A 15,923-nucleotide genomic window follows, 5' to 3' on the forward strand; every position below is an offset into this window, starting at 1 on the left:
TTTACATAGATGAAAACATTATTGAACAAAAAAGGTGAGGCAATAGAAGAATGATGATGTAACTTGCAATGTTGTAGGCTTGCCAAGCATCAACAACAATAATATGAACACGACCTGAAAATTCGAGAAAAATTCAATATTGAAAGCTTCGAAATTCCGAATAAATAAATAAAAAATCGAATCGAATTGATGATTGTATGACATTGGACTCATCATTGTTTCAATACAGATCAGAAAAATGAGATGCATAAAATGTAAATGTAAAAAATATCGAATCGACAACTTTAGAAAAAAATAGTCTGTCTATTCGTCTAGTTTCGTTAGGTTTTCATTTTTACGACGTGACAATAACATCATAGAGTTGTAGTAAAATCATAAAATCAAAAAAAAATAAAAAAATAAAAATTCATTCATCGAATAACTTACTCGCCATTCATCAAATACTTTGTCTTCAATTGTATTCACATCCGAATTGATTTTCATATTACTTTAGTAGTTCAAAACAAAATCATCGGAAGTTTTTGTGATTGCAATAAAATTTAAAAAAAACAAGCATACGGCTATCGATCCAATTCGTTTGCAAAATCAATGAATAAAATGCTGCCTCTCTTACTCTTCTCTACTTTTTTACACTTACTATACATTCATTTATTTTACGATTTTTTTTCTTTTTGATTCGGTTCACTTTATTGTTATGTCATCTCATTTTTTTCTTCACATTTTGTTTTGTTTTTCAGACAAACAGTAGAAGTTTCATTTATTATATTTATTAATAATGATGATATTCAATGATAATGATATTGTCATTGTTACGCTTATAACTAAAAATAATTTTAGTTTCTAAATCATCATCATTCTTTCAGAATGAAATCCTCTCTTTTTTTCTTAGTCACAATCAGAATTCATTTTTTTTTGTATGGATTTTTTCATATATAAAGGCATTGAAATTGATGAAATAGAAAATTTTTCCAAAATAACATTTTCGAACAACAACAATCAACTTATGGTAAGTTTACTAAACTTTCATATGGATCACTTTATCAATATATATTCCGAAAAAAATTATATTGATTCCATTGTGTATGACTAAGTTGACCGTTGGGGTATATCATAATCATTTGTCAATTATAGCCACGTGTATTAGAGATTCTTGTGTGTGTGTGTGTAGTAAGATAAATCCAAAGGGAAATATTAAATCAAAGAGACCAAATGATAACAACAAAAATGTCAAACACGTATATACCCCATACCATTCAAAAAAAGGCAAATGGATTTTTATTAGCATAATAAAGTCATCACCACCAGAAACTTTTATAAGGCAATTTTTTTTGTCACTCTAGATGAAAATATCAACCAGAAAAAAGGTCTGATTAGCATAACAACAACAGCCGTGAAATACATAATTCACGCATCGACGAATCTGTGAAAAAATGGAGATTTTTTTCTTTCTTATTGGTCATCATCATCATCATCATTATCATCGACCAAAAACATTTGTCATTTACACTTGGTCATCGACATTGTTTTTATACCATTGATATCAAATTGATAATGTTTAGATTCAATCACTTATCAGTTTATGATTGATATAAACTTGATTGATTCTTTGATTCAGCCATTCACTGTATCGCTTGATTTTTAGATGTTCAACTAGTGATAGTTTATTAGTTAAACAAAAAAAACTGTCGTATATTTTGGAAAACAAATGTGATCTTATTTTTCTGTTTTCAATGCCGACCAATTCGATTCGATGATGATGATGGTGATGATATGATGGCAAGATTGTCATCACTTGGGCAATCGACGCCGAATCAAATTGCAAAACTTGCAATAGTGATGACGACGATGTTGATGTTGACGATTTTGTTGATGATGGTGATGGTGGTGAATTCCCACGCTTCGAGTCAAATCTATCGTTTTGATGTTGATGTTTGATACCATTTTTTAAATTCAGTAATACGAAAAATTCGAAAAAAATCAGTAATATTTGAAAGAAATAGCCCGGTAGCCTTGTCGAGTAATAAAGTTCAAAGTTCATTCACTAACTAGAATATTAGTAGGATATCCTATTGCTATTCATCTGAAGACTATTATCGTTTCAAATTCGATCTACTGATTTCTGACACCTGATTGTAATGTTGTCTTGGACAATTGGTTAATATGATCAGAAGAAGAAAAAAAATTTAAATAAAACTCCGGAAATAGGACATTGAAGATGTAAATCTATATTCATCATATACGGATGCTGAATCATCATGATCAATATAAGATTGATCGAATACTTTGACCCCTTACAAATAAAACAGGAAAAGGGCTTACAATTGATGACAATAATATGTTCGTTTGAAAAATAAATTTATCGATTTTCATCAGCAAACCCGTATGTATTAAACACAATCAAGAGCCAAAAAAATAAGTTGTTATTATTGACGAAACATCCGTAACAAAGTTATGCTAATTTATGCAACTATGCAAATTAGCCAGACACGTTCCTATGTATTTTTGTGTATCATCAATGTCAGTTGATGGTTGTACAAGGCTCGAGATGAATGCAAATTATACCTGCATGATCGGCTAACAAAAGCACCAACTTCTCGAACAAGAAACGTTTGCTGAGATATTGATAGCTATGCATGAATGAATGAGTCAGTGAAAAGAAATTGAAACTGTTGTTGACGATGATGACTTTGGATGGTTTTATTCATTATCATTTTTTTCGCTTTCTTGGTCAAACTATTTCCCGTACATACAAGGATAACCAACAGGCGGCAATCGATATTAATGGGATTCGAAATTCGAAGGGAATTTGGCTTATGGCTGTACAAATTGATTGTTATCAATGTGGACGATTGATTGAACCATTGGAATTGGGTAAATTAATTCTTGCAGGCATCGATTTTCGCAGCAAATTTTAATGTCATGGCTCCATGATTTTATTTAGCGTTTCGTATACCATATGGTCGAAAGCAACAGCTAATACATTATCATGTACGTTGTTTTACCTGTTCGAAATGTTCACGTCAATTGCAAAAAGGTGAACTTTATGGCCTGATAATCAATGATCATACTTTTGGGTTGAATGTGTATTGCGAACAACATTATCGTCAACATCAACATCGGAAACAAGAGAGTCAGTCGAGCGATGGACAACAAACATTTGATCAGATTTCCTCTTTTTCGTCATATAAATGTTTGAATCAAGGTATAAGTCTGATATAAAGTGGCATATTTTTATCCACCCAATCTTTTTTTTTTTGTATTCAATTTTGTGGAGCTAATTGGCTCCAGCTGTAACATTCAATGAATCATAAAAGAATCCGATTGTTACAATCACCGAAATCCGATTTTATGACGATTGCTTGACCCGATCCATAACGAAAATGTCAACTTTTTCTTTTTTTTTTTTTTGATAGTGTTGAATGAAAATAACTGGTTATTGTGCTTGATTGTCAATATTTAGCTATTTGGCTCTTTTGCTAAGAATACATCATATTATCCATTTGTTCAACAATGCAAGCATCTTGTCGTTTGATTTGAAATAATCCTACAAACAAACAACTAAAACAGCTTAGACAACACACACACACGCGACCCAGTATTAGTCGAGAAGAACTAGATCGGCTTCCGAAAAAAAAACTCAATACGATCCTTGAATTCATAAAAAAAGTTACTATTCTTCAAAATCCAGATTATTATTGGTTATGATTGTGTGTATGTTTGTACATCACAATTTTATATTGAGGAGGAGGAGGTGAAAGATTTTTGGTCCTATAGTAGGCATCAAATTCATACAAAGTTAGTTCCAAGGCTGCCCGAGTGAAGAACAACACACACACAACACATGAGCGCAAATACAGATGAAAAATAAAAACAGAATTTGGAACGGTTGTAATGATCATCGTCGTCGTCATCATTGTTGGTTGTTGTACACAAACACTAATCTGGCACAACTTTGCCGTGATGTTCTCTTGTGCATCTTTTTTTTCATCTTCATCTTTTTCATCCTTTTCTTCTTCTTCTTCTGGCTTATTGATTTTTTTCCAAATTCTAATAGCTTGGTTCTCGTGTTTCCAAGCGAAAGAAAATCCGATTATATTACCGAGCACATCAAGCCAACCAAATTGAATATAAACGAAACAAACAGAGCCGATTGTCTATTTTTTCACGAATAATTCTGCTCAGAAAAGCTCAGAAAAAATGTCCACTGATTCGACACTTGACAAACGGTGAATTGTGTGTGTGTGTGTTTAGGCTAATTATGATCTCAGATAAGACGAGTAAGAAATGAAAGATGATCTCAACCACGATAGATTGACATGTTTATCTAAATTCAGTTGTTCCAATGGATCCATATTGGATCGATGATATTGCTTAGAGACAGAAAAAACATTTTAGTATCGGTGGGAAAATCCCATCAGATTTGAATGTGTTGGAAAAATTTTGCTTTTGTCCTTTAACCGAATGTTTGCCAGGGAGAGAAAGAATATCTTTTGTTTATTGAATGAAGATTCAAAGTTTTTGTTTTGCTTAGGACAACAACAACGTTCCGATTTTGCTTGCTTTTGGTTGTTGGCTAACTGAATATTTGTTCCCGTAGAGTCAATTGTTTAGACTAGTCGTTTGTTCGGCCCGGTATCTTATTAATAAACATGAATGCGGTCGCTGTTATATTATGTACCGTCATAGTATATCGAAAAACAAAAACAGTATGTAGTCAAGTTAGGCCCCGAAAAAAATCAATAGACCATTTGATCGAAGTCAATAGCAACAAAGTAGATAGGTAATAGTTACAAAGTGAAAAATATAAATATACGAACCAGATCAGTTGGTCACGTGTTTCCCAAAGGTTTTACAGTTGTTCATACCCTCTGGATTAACAAATGGGTAGTAAAACACGTGCCCACTGTATATATATGCAGATATTTGGACATTGTTTCTTTCAGAGTAAAACATGTTTTTGTTTTGAACAAATATGAAACCCGTTTTTGTTTTTTGAATCCCTCAAACTCTCTTAGTCTATTGTACGTGATGGTACCGATTTCCCCTATCCATCATCATCGATTTGTTTGAAATTTATTGTCATATAGTCAATTCGTCATGAACATGATTGATAGGACCACTTTATCGATGAATAGATTTGACCATGAAAAACAAAACAAAAAATGTTACCCATCACATCATGGATCAACAAAAAAACAAAACAAAAAAAAAGAATGAATGAAACCCGGGACCTTGTATTTCTTTTCGTTTATTTGTTTGTTTATTCATTCATATATGTTGCATATATTTGTGAAATCCTGCTGTGTCTCTGATCTTGTAGTATGGTTGACCTTTGACTGAAATGTCAGCAAGTGATCATGGTCAAGGACTAACAACAAATACTTTACGAAAAATATATGCCAAAAATATATTGATGTTACAGTGACATATTTAAACACGTTTGTCTAAGATTCAAATAATCCACATTTTCATTTTAATTTTTAATTTTGACCAAAATTTCGTTGAAAATAATTTCTTATATAATGTTTTTTTTCGGAATTTACTTAGTAGATGTTGAATGTAAAATTGCCAAAATAAATGAATCGAATTCCGGTGAAAGTAATCGTTATTCTCATCAACAAAATTTCAATCGATTGTCCACATGCGGTCGTATATGGACCAATAATAATAATAATGAAAAACGTATGAGGACCAGTTTTCAGAAATGTCAGCTTGATTTACTACACCGATGTTTCAAACGGACACATAAACCAAATACTGATGAAATGTATCATCTTGTGCAACAGACTCAACTTTCTAAACGTGTTTTACAAGTAAATAATGTTCAAAACAAAAAAGTTTTCAATACCTTCTTTTGATTTTTTTTTCATCCCAAAGATTTGGTTTCAAAATCAACGATCCAAGTGGACGAGATTAATGATGTCGCGACCGCCCATTGTCGGTCCAATCAAAGTTATGGCCAGTAAAGTGGCAGCAGAATCATTTTCCCAAAATATAGCGATCATTGATCAAAAACAACAATAGCAGCAATTTTTTTACGTTGATCATACTTGAGAAAAGAGGATAAAGTTAGTATTTTTCGGTTACGCTCTATAGCTTCAATTTTCAATAAAAAAAAACATGTTTATCATTTCTCGATTTGTTTGTTATTCTGTTAAAGTGTTGTTGTTTTTGGGTGGTTGATTTGTTTTTTTTTCGTTGCAACAATGTTAATATAGCAAATACTGTCATATAAAATCATAGTCAAATATATGTTTGTCAATTATATATTTGATTTATATTCTTTTCGAATACTATTAGTTAGATTTAACAACAAAAATAAAAAATATCGATTATGATGATGAGCTCGCTATCATGCTTTAAACAATGAGAATAAATATATTTATTGCAATGCTACAATGACATTGTCGAAAAAAATAATGTTGAACACACACATAGTATACAAAAAAGCACGGGCGTTTAGCTAGCAAATGGTCCGGAAACTTGGCATTCATTGAGGCTAATGTCTGTAAATAGTTATATTATATTCATAATAATCATCATCATCATTGTATGAATGTTGAACCATCTGCATAAATGAAATTGTCTACCATCATAAAGCTATATTTAACAAGAACTAAAATCTTTGATGTTCATTTTTTTGTGATTTAATGAAAAGGAAAACCAATGAATGAATTATGTATTCATTCATTCATTCAGTCTGTCATTTATTTGATCGAGATTATGACAACAACAACGAGGAATATTCTCTCTTTCTATTTTAGAGATTTTTTTCAATGTTCATTTTCGATAAAAATTCGTTAATCACATATATAGAAGAATGTATGAAGATTCTGACAATATATCGTTGATGATCCAATAATAAGAGAATCAACCATGTCAAGACGATCGGTATATGTCGTCATATCGAGACATCGGTGGTAAAGAAGAAAAACAAAAACAAAAATATTAAAGACAGATGAATTTGATTGATGAGCTGCTGTTGTTGCTTTTCATTTTCTATGGGAATAAAAGACAAGCATTGAATATGAATATCATTGTCATTGTCTCGAATGTATCATGATAAAGATGATGGCAATGGGAAATGTTAAGATGATGAGCGATTTTTTTTAAATTTTATATTTCATTATATTAGCTGAATGAACAAAGAATATGTATTGTATTTAATTTTGGACTTACTATTCATTGGATTAAATTCTACTGGGTAAAATATTTTAGCTTGATATGGTGGTCTAAACAAAATCAGCACCGGTGGTGACAGAGAATCAACAGCTTGATTATTTTCAATAATTGGTTATCGTTCCGGTTTTTTTCTCTTTCATGTGTATACAATTGTTGTACATATAACAAACATAAATCACAGTCGGCATTTTTATGACATGTATTTATTTGCTAAAATAAAAAATAAAAAATTTGTGCATCGTCGTTGTTAATATTGTCACCGCTTCACTGATAATCTGTAAAGATGTCTGCATAGCAATTAGACCCCATGTTTTTTTGTTTTACTATCATCAATTATGATAATCAGGTCTAATTTAATTAAGATTTTCCAATGATAGTTTTTTTCTATTCGAAAATAGTCAATTCATTAGATGATCATCGTGTGTAGTCGTTGTCAAGATGAACAACGGATATAGAACTCGTTTTTTATTTGTTTGTACTGATAGTGTTGAACATATAAAGATCATCAATAGAATCTCTTTTTCTTTTTCTCAATGTTTTTTCGTTAAGTTGGTGTTCATTCAGCCAGATCAATAAGTGTTTTTCTTTTTTTGTTATCTTAGCATTCAAATATGATGACAAAAGACAAACATGACAATTGCCCGGCTCATTGATATTGAAAGAATAAAAATTTTCTTACCTATGAATACTAGTAAACATAATGAAATATTAGATAATAACTGTAAAATTATTCATCCTTATCCATGATAAAGATTTAAATATGTTTTGATTTACTTTTTAAAAAAAATGATATATTTTTTTGATAGAAAATGATAGATGATGTGATATGGAAAGCGAGACAAATTGAATTTTACAACTCAAATGGTAGGGTGATGACATAACACTATATTGCGTATAGATTGACTGATTAAGTGATGTGTGTTTGTTTGTGTGTGTGTATGTATGGTGATGACCATCATGTTGGTCGATCATCATCATCATTATCATCTTCATGACCAAAATCGAAATGAATCAAGCAGTGATAAATAAATTTTTGATCACTATCTATGATCGAAAATTTTCAATTAATTCGATATTCGCTATACTGAAGATGAATTTTTTTTCAATTTTGGCTTTTGGCAATGTTTGATGGCAAATAAATCATCAACACTGTTACATTTAATCAAAAAATTTTTAAAAAAATAGCAGATTATTATCAACGATTTTGACCTCATCATCATCTGTCCAAACATCTGACCATAAATATTTTCATTCCTCTTAATTTCAATTTGTGGATTCCTCATAGGAACTTGCTTGCTTGTTGTTGTTCAAGATGCTCAAGTCAATACTCTTTTTTTCCTGTATTTGACATTCCAATATAATTTTTTTGAAGCTACATTCCATACAATATTGTACTGTTATTGGTTCTGGTGACGATGTACGTGACTCAAAGCCAAAAAAAAATAAAAAGCTGCTGACAAGCACCTTTCCATATTTATTTGTTCCATTGTTCCCAAAAACATAGATTGTTTTTCTCTATGTTCCAGCGAAAAAAGAATCATCATCATCATACCCCCAGCACGAGTGCTTGTTATTTCACAGACAGACAACAATTTCTATTGTTGTTCGATGGTACATGCGAGTGTCATCATTATATCTTTACGTACATGAAATATGTATATTGGCGTATGGCTAGACCGCTGGATCCCAATTATTTTCAAACCAAGTGGAATATTTGAGCTAGATCGACAAAGATAGTTGACATACACCAACAACTGATTAGTCCATCCTTTTTGGTTCATTTATATGTGTGTTTCAAAACAACTTCATCATCAGTAGCAAGGTGAAAATTGTGTGTCTATTGTGTGAGTGATCATAAGGGTGCATTCTAAGTCGCGTGCCATTCTCATGATCATCATCATTGATGACGATCATGATCATGATGACAATCAAACCAAAATCGCAAAAAAATAAAATAAAATAAAAACGGAAACTTCCGACCAATTGATCGACAATTTTTTTTCTAGATGTCATAGACAAAATAACAATAGAATGAATGGAAAAAAGAAAAATATTTTCTCTATAATCTATAGTGGTTTGAATCGAAAATTTATATACATTGTATCGGACAGTGTTACACATTGACGGACATGCTTGCTCATTATATATGGTGGAATAATGTATAAAATTGCTCATGCATCACAACCTCGATGCTAATAGTACATATCCTAGAAAGAATTTTTTTTTAATAAATATCTTTATTCTGGAACAAAATATGAGTAAAAAAAAAGTTTTTTCTTCTTCTTTTTGTGATTTACAAATTTTTTCTTGCTATGATCCCATCATTCAATGGATTCAAAAAAAATAGAGAATGAATGAGTCGTGTGTATGTGTGTCCATAATATTAGGCCAATATCATAAATCGTGTACATCATGATGATTGTTAATGATGGTGAGGATTTCATCGATGTGTTCTCAGTGAATTTTGCCCTTCGAAACAATATTTTGGACACGTGCATATAGCCAAAACAACAACAACAACAACAAAAAAGGAAAAAAATTTGTCACCAAAATCATGTTCATTCATTCAAGTTATTATTCGGTTTTTAGGTATGTTACATGAAATATGATCGGATTTTTTTTCAATCATAGATTTTCCAAATATTTGTCGACTAATTGGTGATGTGAACCCTTCTGTTAATTTTATAGAAAAAATTATGAAAGAATAAATTCTAGGAAACTTGATTCTTTTATTTACCATCATGATTCATGATGAAAAAAAATCTGACTAATAAATTTTTTCTGGTCAGATTATTTTTGGGTTTATTCATGTTAGATTTCATATGATCATCGAAACAATCTGACAAGTTTAATTCAAAACATTACCGCAAATCAGTAGGCCAACAAGTGACAAGTGTCACTTTTGAAATAGTTTACATCAGCTAGCTGACGGAATCTCCTATCATCATTAAGAGAATTGATACTAAGAAAACTGAATGAATCTCGAAATCATACTCAGAACACTGATGAGATATGTAGATTTTGTCATCGACTTGACTTCAAAAAGTACAATTCGCCTCTTTCAAATTCGGCAAAAAAAATCATCGTTGATGACATCTAGAACGACAGATGCATCTTCAAATATGTGTGGCATTGATCATTATCAACTACCATCACCATCATGATCATTATTTTAGACAAGCTTGTATAACAAATCTGATCACTATTCATAGCTGGAATTGTCGAATCCATGCAATTTGATCCAGGATCATAGATAATTTTTTGAGATTGTCATCGTATTTTTGTTTTTCGTTTTTGTCAAGGATCATTGATCGTATCTATAATTTGACTTTGCGAATAAAATATTTTTATTTTTTTCATTAGTTCTCGGTTATGTCAAACTTAAGAATTCAAAGAATTGTTGCATATTGATGATGATGTTGTTGATTGAGTCGCTTCATTTTTTTTGTCATCACCTATGTTACCATTAATTGTTGTTTAATGTATTTGTTGTTGTTTCACAAGTCGCTATTACTGCCGCCAGCATAGTAAAATTAAAACATCTAATAGAATGGCTATATTTGTAAACCCTTCTCTCTGAACAAAAAAAAATCGTATCCGTTATAATGGAAAAAAATACAATCTGAATCTAATTCAACATTGTTCAGGCGCGTCTTTTGTGTTAGAGAGAATGGGCGGCATCATAAGGCGGCCCATAAGGCGGTTCTTGTATTAGTGTTAATGCAGCAATAAGGCTGGCAAATGTTTATTCACTTCATTCATTTTGTTTGAATGAATGATTCACCTACACACACAGAATGAGAAAAACAAAATTTTTATGCTTTTTAAAATCGGGTGCTTCACTATTTGGCTTTGATTATTTGTTTAGATGAACTCTGGTGCATCGCATCTTCGTCTATAGACGGTTCTTAGCAAAAATTCAACATTATGGTTAACAGAACAGTTTTATTATTATTATTATTTGTCATGTGTGTTTGTGTGCATCAATTCTTTCAGTATTCATACAATAAAAGACAATAGTAAGTGATGGGCGCGACAATCATCAAACAATCATAAGTATAACGGTAAATTCGATCTTAGTTCAGCACGAATGATAGATCGAAAAATGTATTACGATCCATATTGGATAGAAAACAGTAGTGTATATTGATGTAATAAAGCAATTGAATCTTTTATCAGTAGTTGACCACATGTTACAGTGATAGTGCTATCCTGAGAGCCATTACAAATCACGAATTAAGGTTTGCAATCAAACCATGATTTTACCTGTATCGTCTTTGTCAATATCATCGTCTTCATCATCGTCATCATCGCCTTCATATTCATTATCTTCTTCATCTTCATCAATGATGATCAAAGAAGAAGCTTCATCATTATTGATCAGAACATCGACTTCATCTACATCATCAGTAGTTATGATTAGTGATATAATGACGAATTCAGCAGTAGATTCGGTTCCAATCGGTTCATCATTATCTCCTAACTCATCATCAACGACCACGGTACAGGCATCGACGTCATCGGTTTCCGAAAGCAATATGCAAATGGTCAAATGCGACACAATGGTTGAATGTGCTGGATGTGGTTCACATATTCTTGATCGTTATTATTTATCGGCTGTTGATCAACACTGGCATGTATCTTGCCTCAAATGTTCCCAGTGCAAAGTGAATCTTCAGGCTGAACCAAGTTGCTTTTCGAGAGATGGCCTCATATTTTGTAAATCTGATTATTACAGGTAATGTTGTCAGGGTCTCATTTAATATTATAGAATGCTAATCATGTTTGCTATTCAGGCTATTTACTATGCGTCGTTGTAGTCGCTGTGGTGAAGGAATATATGCATCGGAATTAGTGATGCGTGTCCGCGATCATAATGTTTATCATTTGCAATGCTTCACTTGCGCCTGGTGTAATGTGACGCTTGCACAAGGTGACCTGTTCGGTGTACGCGATAATCTTGTCTATTGTCGCAATCATTATGAAATGTTGACCACCAACAATGGTTCGATAGGCAATCCTCCCATATCACCGATTCGTTGTTATGAGTCAGAGTCTGCTACGCCCCCACCACAATTGAATTCAACACCATATTCGCCATCACTAGGATCAATCTCATCATCATCATCTTCCGATTTACTAAATCGTCATCATCATATGCAGACTGCTCATCCACTTCATCATCATCATTATCACAACATTAATCGATCATTTCCTAATCCCGTTCATCTAGGACAACATCATCCGTCCGGACCATCGTTATCATCACCACCACCTCCACCACCACCACCATCTATGCATCTTAATGATTCACACTTAATGGGCGATATTTGTAGTACTATGGCTGCCACACCTTATTCTTCAACGGGTCAGCATCATTTATCTTATTCACCATTGTCCATTACAAATTTATCGAGTGGTGTCGGAGGTGGCAGTGGTAGTCCAGCTACACCCGTAGGAGGATCATCAATTCTGAATTCTATGAATGGTCAATCATCATCAACAACATCAACGATGACCACAAGAACAAATACGGGACAAAATATTCGAAAAGGTCGACCGCGAAAACGAAAAAATGTTACGTCTAACAGTAATCATCAACATCAACATCATCATCATCATCAGCAACAACAACAGTCACAGCTAAATAGTTCACCTCATTCACATGGCCATCAACAACATCATTCCAATTCTCATTCACAATCGGATCAGGAAAATGGTGTCATAAATTCGTTATCGCATGAATCTCTTTCATCACCGCCAGCATCATCGTCGCGTAATACTCATAGTCCACTTGTGACAAGTAAGTCTTATTTTGAATTGCGAATTCCTGAGCGTTATTGTTAACATTTTAATAATAGATTCATTAGATGGTCCATTATCAGGTCTAGCAGCATCGATTGAAAATTCATGCAATTCACAATTGACTTCATCTGCAATGAACAGTCTTACTTCACATCAATCGTTGGGTAGCGGAAACAGTGGTAGCAGTTCTAATCAGCGAACGAAACGAATGCGAACATCATTCAAACATCATCAATTGCGAACGATGAAAAGTTATTTCGGTATTAATCAAAATCCAGATGCTAAAGATCTGAAAGCATTGGCACAAAAAACTGGACTCTCCAAACGTGTCTTGCAGGTATGTGTTTTTTTCGAAAATAAATGTTGCGATTAAATTATACAAAAAATTATGGCCATCATTTCGTAGGTATGGTTTCAAAATGCTCGTGCCAAATGGCGACGTAATAACCTGAAGATGATGCCCGATAATCAACATGAATTAAGTCTGAGTGGCCAAACAATGTTGAACACTGCAATCGGTTCGCATAATCCATCTACTCCTTCAACCATTATTGGTAGTCCTAGTGGATCGACTAGACTTTACTCATCACCGTCACCTGCTGCCCTATCACCACCGAATTCGACAGCCGATACCTCATCGCTAAGTCATCAAGCGGCACTAATTTCAGCATCAAATCTAGCAACACCCGGTGGACAACCTCCACCGCCAATACCATCATCATTAAAAACAAATTTACAAGAAGCAACAGCTTTTGTAAGCGGCGGAAGAGGATCCGGTACGGCTGGTGAACATCATCATCATCATCATCATCATCACTTAAATTCTTCGTCATCATCATCGATTGCACCAAGCAACATGATCTCGATGAACTTTCAAGAATTATACTGAGACATTTACAAAATACTCTTGAGATAATTACTGATTTGTAAATAGTTTTGTGTGCTCAAATAATACCCGTAGGTCGTCGATAAGAGTAAAAAAACAGTAACAAAATTTGTATACTTCGATCGTTTTACTCAAAGAATTATCCCTAAGGCGATAAATGAATTGATGAATACTACATCCTTTATTAACAATTAATCGCGTGCATAAAACGCAAACAGAAGCAATGATCAATGAATCAATTTTATTCGAGCTGTATATAAGAATCAATTTTTAGAATGTTTTGAACAATAAAAAAAAATAAATAGTAAACTGTTTACAATCTAGAGCATCATTCAATTTGCCAAAGCTTTATATTGTGATACGGATCGAACTTTTTGATGTTTTAACATTAATTGATAATAATCTTCACCAGCTGAACTGAATTGAGAATCTCTTTTCGGCTGCTTAAGTTCAATCGGTAACGGCTTTTCAGCTATGGGCTTATGTTTTCCAAATGACAAATCCTCTTGTCGATCAGGGATAGTTGCGCCAGCTGGTGTTGGTCGTCGTCGTTGGAAATGTCTTCGTAGGCCACCGCTTACAATACCTGGTTTGACAAATGTTGAGATTGATTTAATTTCATTTTTACGTTTGATGAGCATATTATAATAGCTATCCATATCATTAGTCGCATCCGTCGTTTGGCCAGTATTATCAGTGATTGCTTGAGTACGGCTAGTTATAAGCGATTGTGCTTCATCACTACGATAACTATGCCATCGATTTCGATTTTGGATTGTTGTTGTTGTTGTGTGACGCCGTCGTCTTTTTTGACCAAAAGCCTGTTGCTGTGCACGAGCATATGTATCTTGTAGCTGTTGACGCCAATGTTGGTCGGATGGTATTTTAATGTAATTGATACAAATGGCTAATGGTATAGCCATGCAAATGATACAGAAAAAAAGGAAGATACTGAATCCTGTGGTCACAAGCCAAAATGTATCAGCTTGGAACAAATGATTGGCATCATTCACTGTTTGAAATTCATTTTTGGTCGAAAGTTCGCATGCAAACCCAGCAGTCATAAATGCAACTAGAAACGAGAATAAAAAATAAATAATATGAAGATAATATGTGAGTTAAAATGATTACTTAGAAGCACAATCAGTAAATAAAAGAATCGTGCCAACTTGCAGAATCCTCTACCCATATTGTTATGATAATAGACTTTGATGACATAACGAAATGGCAGAATGAGTATGATAAATGCCAAACAACTCAGGCCACAGGAAATCAATCCAAGCACGAATATCATCTGTAAACGACATTCGGCTCCAGGGTGCGAACATTTTGCCATAAAAGTGAAGGCGTTTAGTGCATATATAATGTTCAAAGATGCATAGATAAAATAATAGGTCTCTAAACAAGTTACATTGCTCGTAGGCCGTATGTCCTCTTCAATTTCAGTTAATTTTTCGCGACCAAAAGGAAATGCTCGAACCTTTTGCATGTATTGTTCCTCGCCGATGGGAAATTGGACTGTAGCAATAATCGAATTAGGTTGGTCCACATTCTGTAGTTCAACCGAATCAACCAATATTGATCCACGGCCATTATGGTATAGGGTGACACATTTGATATCCTGATATCGTTCGGAAGTGCGGATAAATATTTTTGCACAATTCAGACCTTTGTACAATGTAGCACGTTCCATTATTTCCGGTGTAAATGGTATTTCTCTACAACGTCGTATGGAATGATCAATACGTACGGTTACTGTTGTCGATTCAGGTTGGTATGAAGATGAAATACCGGCAAATATTAAACGCAAAACATATTGATGTTGATAATTAAGAAAGTTACAATCATCATAAACAGTCGTCAGAATGTACGGAGAAATGAACAGTCGAACTAAACATATCAATAAGATAAATATGATAAACGTAGCGACGACCGTCATAAACGGACTGCTTAATCGAAAATCAGTCTCGAAAAACATGAGCCAAGTATTTTGGAGCAAGAAATCGTAATCACCATTCATTTATAAAATCTGTGAAACCTTTATATATCA

At 33.1% G+C, this 15,923-nt stretch overlaps 3 protein-coding genes across 6 annotated transcripts; 2 read left to right on the forward strand and 1 right to left on the reverse strand.

Moving 5' to 3' along the window:
• Nucleotides 1-918: 918 nt before the first annotated feature.
• LOC113796382 (protein apterous-like) lies at nt 919-11,448 on the forward strand. 3 transcript variants are annotated; one of them, XM_075824713.1, is made up of 6 exons: nt 919-1,006; nt 2,754-2,871; nt 2,942-3,202; nt 5,548-5,813; nt 5,878-6,068; nt 11,362-11,447. In XM_075824713.1, the coding sequence occupies exons 1-5, from the start codon at nt 1,004-1,006 to the stop codon at nt 6,022-6,024; spliced, it is 795 nt and encodes a 264-aa protein (XP_075680828.1). In that variant the 5' UTR covers nt 919-1,003; the 3' UTR covers nt 6,025-6,068; nt 11,362-11,447. The 3 variants fall into 3 exon arrangements, with proteins under 3 accessions (XP_075680828.1, XP_075680827.1, XP_027202491.2); XM_075824712.1 differs by lacking the exon at nt 919-1,006 and having other exon boundaries at nt 2,224-2,871; nt 11,362-11,448; XM_027346690.2 differs by lacking the exon at nt 919-1,006 and having other exon boundaries at nt 2,225-2,871; nt 5,551-5,813; nt 11,362-11,446.
• Nucleotides 10,714-13,882, forward strand: LOC113795812 (uncharacterized). 2 transcript variants are annotated; one of them, XM_027346147.2, is made up of 4 exons: nt 10,714-11,920; nt 11,979-12,985; nt 13,053-13,324; nt 13,394-13,882. In XM_027346147.2, the coding sequence occupies exons 1-4, from the start codon at nt 11,439-11,441 to the stop codon at nt 13,874-13,876; spliced, it is 2,244 nt and encodes a 747-aa protein (XP_027201948.2). In that variant the 5' UTR covers nt 10,714-11,438; the 3' UTR covers nt 13,877-13,882. The 2 variants fall into 2 exon arrangements, with proteins under 2 accessions (XP_027201948.2, XP_027201872.2); XM_027346071.2 differs by having other exon boundaries at nt 10,718-11,920; nt 13,044-13,324.
• A 215-nt stretch (nt 13,883-14,097) lies between these two features.
• On the reverse strand, nt 14,098-15,908 carry LOC113796084 (uncharacterized). Its single transcript, XM_027346360.2, has 2 exons — nt 15,005-15,908; nt 14,098-14,945 (listed from the first exon to the last, which is right to left on the reverse strand). Exons 1-2 carry the CDS (start codon nt 15,891-15,893, stop codon nt 14,206-14,208), a joined length of 1,629 nt encoding a protein of 542 aa, XP_027202161.1. The 5' UTR covers nt 15,894-15,908; the 3' UTR covers nt 14,098-14,205.
• Nucleotides 15,909-15,923: the final 15 nt, after the last annotated feature.

This window comes from Dermatophagoides pteronyssinus, unplaced genomic scaffold, assembly GCF_027571235.1.
Source record: "Dermatophagoides pteronyssinus isolate colony J.1.1.1.1 unplaced genomic scaffold, Derpt_VIB-CSIC_2022.12 sq0002, whole genome shotgun sequence".
NCBI lineage: Eukaryota > Metazoa > Arthropoda > Arachnida > Sarcoptiformes > Pyroglyphidae > Dermatophagoides > Dermatophagoides pteronyssinus.

Excerpts from the sequence above, each read along its gene's own strand:
- LOC113795812 (XM_027346071.2), top strand. The coding sequence starts at position 11,439 with ATGATTTTACCTGTATCGTCTTTGTCAATATCATCGTCTTCATCATCG. Across the intron at positions 11,921-11,978 it reads TGTAAATCTGATTATTACAG|GCTATTTACTATGCGTCGTT; the intron begins GTAATGTTGTCA and ends TTTGCTATTCAG. Across the intron at positions 13,325-13,393 it reads TCTCCAAACGTGTCTTGCAG|GTATGGTTTCAAAATGCTCG; the intron begins GTATGTGTTTTT and ends ATCATTTCGTAG.
- LOC113796084 (XM_027346360.2), bottom strand. The coding sequence starts at position 15,893 with ATGAATGGTGATTACGATTTCTTGCTCCAAAATACTTGGCTCATGTTT. Across the intron at positions 14,946-15,004 it reads TTTACTGATTGTGCTTCTAA|TTGCATTTATGACTGCTGGG; the intron begins GTAATCATTTTA and ends TCTCGTTTCTAG.
- LOC113796382 (XM_075824712.1), top strand. The coding sequence starts at position 2,679 with ATGATGACTTTGGATGGTTTTATTCATTATCATTTTTTTCGCTTTCTT. Across the intron at positions 3,203-5,547 it reads ATATAAATGTTTGAATCAAG|TAGATGTTGAATGTAAAATT; the intron begins GTATAAGTCTGA and ends GAATTTACTTAG. Across the intron at positions 5,814-5,877 it reads TTTCTAAACGTGTTTTACAA|ATTTGGTTTCAAAATCAACG; the intron begins GTAAATAATGTT and ends TTCATCCCAAAG.